Source organism: Taudactylus pleione, unplaced genomic scaffold, assembly GCF_031769625.1.
Source record: "Taudactylus pleione unplaced genomic scaffold, aTauple2 ptg000013l, whole genome shotgun sequence".
In the NCBI taxonomy this organism is placed as follows: Eukaryota; Metazoa; Chordata; class Amphibia; order Anura; family Myobatrachidae; genus Taudactylus; species Taudactylus pleione.
Window position 1 is genome coordinate 304,955 of NW_028284416.1, and position 5,351 is coordinate 310,305.

The window sequence follows — 5,351 nt, forward strand, 5'->3', positions numbered from 1 at the left end:
GTTAGTGTAATAGAACATAGAAGGTGACTTGTCTGAACAAGACATGTAACCAGGATAAACAGAGGCCTGAGTAGCGGGAAACAACACGGGTCCCTAACTAGCAGCCGGTAACCAAGACCCCATGGAAACCGACGGTGACGTAGAAGAGCGTCACCGACATGAGGATGCGCACAACTTTCAACGTAGAGCCGTCTATGAATGGGAGCCTGGCAACACCAGCCCTCGACGCCCTGAAGCGCATTGCGGTGGTTACCAAGACGCTGCACTGGCACCGCCCCTCCGGGAGTCGTCCACCAATCAGACGACCAGTCAATCATTTGAATAGAACCAATCAGCCCCCAGCTGCGGCGGGAGGAAGGATTCTGTGGCAGCCGCCGACACTCAGCCAATCAGACTCCAGGCATGCAAATATCTGAGTTTGAGAGGCAGGAGGACGAGCAATCCCTAGCGCCCGAAATTGTCCGCCTACATTCTGTTATCCAATAGGGACTCGAGCGCATTGATATTTCAACAGCAGCAACGTCTAGGACTCGAGTATAAAAGGAGTCGCCGGAGACGGTTGGAGTCAGTTGCTCTCGCACCGTACAGGGGATTTAGCAGCGAGCCGACAGATAGACACCTAAACCGGCGCCATGAGGGAGATCGTGCACCTGCAGGCTGGACAGTGCGGTAACCAGATCGGAGCCAAGGTGGGTGCTTCTCCCTCTGATGGTGGTGATGGCCGCCCCCGTCTTAGTGGCCCCAAGATGGCGGCCCCTCCCCTTTCATGCCGCATTGCGGTGTTTTGCCCTTTGTGTGTGGGGACCATACTCCCTCATAGCTTGGTGTAGGCTCTGGGTCCCCGAGTCCCGTTTATTACCGAGCTGCCCATGAGGCTCCGGCTTTCCCGCACCTCACCGGGCATTCGCCGGTTCTCCTGGCCCAGCTCTCGGGTGGGCGTGGCCGGGCCGCTGGCGGTTTGAGTGGGTGTCTCTAGTAACCTGTTGGGTCACGTGTTCTGGGATTCAAATAGGTGACTTGGCGGGATGGGAGCCCATCTGTGCAGGCCAGGTGCGGTGTGACGTCACTAGTGTGCTGTAATAAGCTGTCCTGTAATGCTGCTCTGATTAGAATGCTTTCTGCATATGGTCCAGCCTATTGTGTTAGGCTTATAACACCTGTAGGTACAGGGGGTGGCAGAGCTTGCTGAGACTGAGTTCCTCCCCACCTGCCTCTGTTGCTGTAAAATGCCCTGTCTGCCCTTTTATGAGTATTTTGAGTTGTCTGATCTTATTCCTCTGTATTCATGGTATGTGTGCTCAGTAAGTGGCATAGGGGGCGCTGTATCAAATCTAAAGAGGGCAAGTGCAGGTGTTGCCCATGGCAACCTGTCTAGCAGCTGCCATTTATGTAGCATGTCCCCAAAAAAAAATAAAAAATGGTACTGTAGTGAGAATCCGGTTGCTAAAGACAACACCTCCAGTTAACTACCATAGAAGCTTTGATACATAACCCCCTTTGTGGCATAGATCAGTGATGTATAACAGGTGGCATGCAACCCCCTTCAAGCCTTGACTTGCAGCCCCCAGTTCCTTTGTTATACTATACCTTATGCATGTGTAAAAGGACTGCTGGTACACTACATGGACCCACTGACTTATTCATTTTTCCTACTAATTGGATCAAGGGTAATGTGTGGCCTTTTGAAGGGTAGGATGTTACCTAGGATCCCTGAAACAAATCAGTGGCTGCATGATCACTAGTGTATTAAGGCACCTGGTGGCAGCTAATTCAGCAAGGACAAGTAACTGGGCTGCAATCCCATATTGATGAGAAATAGAATGATTTGTATGCCTAGTATAATCAGTTCTGCAAACTAATGGTGTATGGTTTCTCTGTCTAGTTCTGGGAAGTAATCAGCGATGAACATGGCATTGACCCAACTGGCACATACCATGGCGACAGCGATCTGCAGTTGGAAAGGATAAATGTCTACTACAATGAAGCAACAGGTGATTATTGGCTTCCAGATCTATAGGACTTGTGTGTTTGCAGACCTCAAACATTGCTTACAGTTTACCCTTCACCCGCAGGTGGCAAATACGTTCCCCGGGCTGTACTTGTGGACCTGGAACCAGGGACCATGGACTCTGTGCGCTCCGGACCCTTTGGACAAATCTTCAGACCAGACAACTTTGTATTTGGTAAGTTATACATTAAAGTGCTTAACTTCAAGAGATGGCTGCAATGTGTATTAGATCGTACTGAACTTGAGGTCCTCTCCTTTCGTGCAGGTGTTCTTGTCGGCCTATTGTCTACCCCTTAACATTAATCTTATTTAAATTAAGTTAATTGTTTGCCCTATTGAATGGTTCTCGTGTCTAATTATTGGCTTTTGTTTCTTTGTATAGGCCAGAGTGGTGCCGGAAACAACTGGGCGAAGGGACATTACACAGAGGGAGCAGAACTGGTTGACTCAGTGCTGGATGTTGTAAGGAAGGAGGCTGAAAGCTGTGACTGTCTTCAGGGGTTCCAGCTCACCCACTCTCTGGGTGGTGGTACTGGGTCTGGCATGGGTACACTTCTAATCAGCAAGATCAGAGAAGAGTACCCAGACAGAATCATGAACACTTTCAGCGTTGTGCCCTCCCCAAAAGTATCTGACACTGTAGTAGAGCCTTACAATGCCACCCTGTCCGTGCACCAGCTTGTAGAGAACACAGATGAAACCTACTGCATAGATAACGAAGCCCTGTACGACATCTGCTTCAGAACCCTAAAACTTACCACCCCCACATACGGTGACCTGAACCACCTGGTGTCCGCCACCATGAGCGGAGTCACCACCTGCCTGCGCTTCCCCGGCCAGCTTAATGCTGACCTCCGTAAACTGGCTGTCAACATGGTACCTTTCCCCCGTCTGCACTTCTTCATGCCTGGCTTCGCCCCACTTACCAGCCGTGGCAGCCAACAGTACAGAGCACTTACCGTACCCGAGTTGACACAGCAGATGTTTGATGCAAAGAACATGATGGCTGCCTGTGACCCACGTCACGGGCGCTATCTGACCGTAGCTGCTGTGTTCAGAGGCCGTATGTCCATGAAGGAGGTAGATGAGCAGATGCTCAACGTACAGAACAAGAACAGCAGCTACTTTGTAGAATGGATCCCCAACAATGTTAAAACTGCAGTCTGTGACATCCCTCCCCGCGGCCTGAAGATGTCTGCTACCTTCATCGGTAACAGCACCGCCATCCAGGAGCTGTTCAAGCGCATTTCTGAGCAGTTCACGGCCATGTTCCGCAGAAAGGCCTTCCTCCACTGGTACACCGGGGAGGGCATGGACGAGATGGAGTTCACGGAAGCGGAGAGCAACATGAATGACCTGGTCTCAGAGTACCAACAGTACCAAGATGCCACAGCTGAAGAGGAGGGAGAGTTTGATGAGGAGGCTGAGGAAGAGGCTGCATAAAGCCGTCTGTTCTAACAGTTGTGTAAATTATGTTCAATGCTGCAACTTCTTCTGTTAATGTGAACTTGTTTTTCTGATGTTCATGTCTCTACTTGTCTCCTTGTGTTCACTTTTTCTCCCTCCTCCTCCAGTTCCTTATACTATATGCTGTACAGATCTTAAACCATCATTAAAGCATTTTTTCCAGAATTTCTTGTCTTGGTGTATTTGTAGTGGACCTGCTGGGTGCTGATTCTGAAGATACATTCTGTATCTGCCCTAGGGATTGTGGTGTTGAACTGGGACCTAAGTAACAGAATCTGAATAATGACACTTGGGCAAGGCTTGCACACTGGGTAACATGTTGGTTCTAACCACCTGACTATATAGATGCACACTAGAGTATCCTGGTTCTTAAATACTTTATGCTCTGCAAGACTAAAATTACTTTTAAGGTCAATAGTCTGGGCTGGATGTGTCTGGGTAACTGACAATCTTTAGCTATTTCTGAAGCTGCTGTAATTATTACTAAGGGGTTTATGTATTGAGCAGTGAAAAGCGAGGGGTTGCCCATAGCAGCAAATTGGCTCCTACCTATTTTATAGACTATACTTGATTGATGCTACTTCAAAGCTGGTTGCTATGGACAACTTCTCCACTTGACGCTTTTCACTGCTTGATACATAAACCCCCTGAGTAGAGCATCTTGACTACGCTACCTGTTACAGGGTTCCATGCTGGGAGCAAGTGGCTATTATAGGACTGCAGAGTGACTGGCATACAGTAGTGCCTTATAGCTGATTAAAACCATGGCATGGTGACATCACAGCAGAACTGCATGCTACCCTAAACTCTTTAATGTAGTGTGAGGCTGTCAGTTTAACAGGTCATAAGTGTAATTGGGTAAATTACCAAAGTGGTTTTTATGACTTGATACTTAACTACAAATATGCAGTGTGACCTACTTTGCATATGCCAGGCCCACCCCCTCTGCTAAATCACTGCGTGTATGAGATTAATTACTAGATGAATATCAACACACAAAGGGCTCCATTTACTACAATCCGCATTTTTAATGCAGATTGTAGTGTGATGTTACCGACTGAATTCGCATTGTGAATTCAGGCAATATCGGGATTTACTACAAATGCCTTGCAGGGACATCTTGCGCGACAGCTCTGTCCCTGCGAATCCCCTCCGCACACGTCACGGTATTTTTGCAAAAAAATTGTGACAAGTGCCCCGCACATGTGCCCGCCGCTGCTACCCCCCCCCCCCCCCCCCCCGTCGCCAAGCCCTGCCACCTGCAATCGCCGGGGCACTGAGCTCCAGTCCCTGAAGTCAGGTAAGCCAGCATGTGGTCTGTTTAGACCACACAGCTGATCACTGGGGCCGGCTCCGGGCTCTGCTCTCCCCGTCAGCGGAGCAGGAGTCCGGTAACCGGGGGAGAACCTGGATACCCACCTCCAGGTGGCGTTATTATCACAGGGCTTTCCCCGGTATTTTCACAATTTATTTTTAGTAACTTTGGCCAGATCACACTTCTGATTACAGTTATGGGAAATGTGATCTGCTTTACTAAAAAGTGATACTTAGGGGTTGGAGTAGAATTTTTACGAATTCTCCAATTGCCCTTTAGTAACTATAGGTGATACTAAAATGTGAAAACACACTTTTTCACTTTATTTTAGTAAAAATAATGTTAATGGAGCCCTAAGAGAGCAAGCACAGAGCTGTCTATTTTAGACTATGTTCTCCCTGATGTGTTTATCCCAATTTGAAATAAATCTGCACCAGAGTTGGTGTATGGTGAGAACAACCTGGTAAGAATCCAGGGCCCCCTTTATGCATAACCAGTTTAGTTCCTGCTAAATAGGTTGTAATCCTTTATTTATTCAGTGACCAGTGGTAATCTAAGATT

The 5,351-nt window shown here is 48.2% G+C and overlaps 1 protein-coding gene across 1 annotated transcript; it reads left to right on the top strand.

The window, feature by feature from the left end:
* Positions 1-535: 535 nt before the first annotated feature.
* TUBB4B (tubulin beta 4B class IVb) lies at positions 536-3,640 on the top strand. The gene is made up of 4 exons (XM_088469558.1): positions 536-689; positions 1,883-1,991; positions 2,073-2,183; positions 2,391-3,640. Exons 1-4 carry the CDS (start codon positions 633-635, stop codon positions 3,449-3,451), a joined length of 1,338 nt encoding a protein of 445 aa, XP_088325684.1. The 5' UTR covers positions 536-632; the 3' UTR covers positions 3,452-3,640.
* The last annotated feature ends 1,711 nt before the right edge of the window (positions 3,641-5,351 follow it).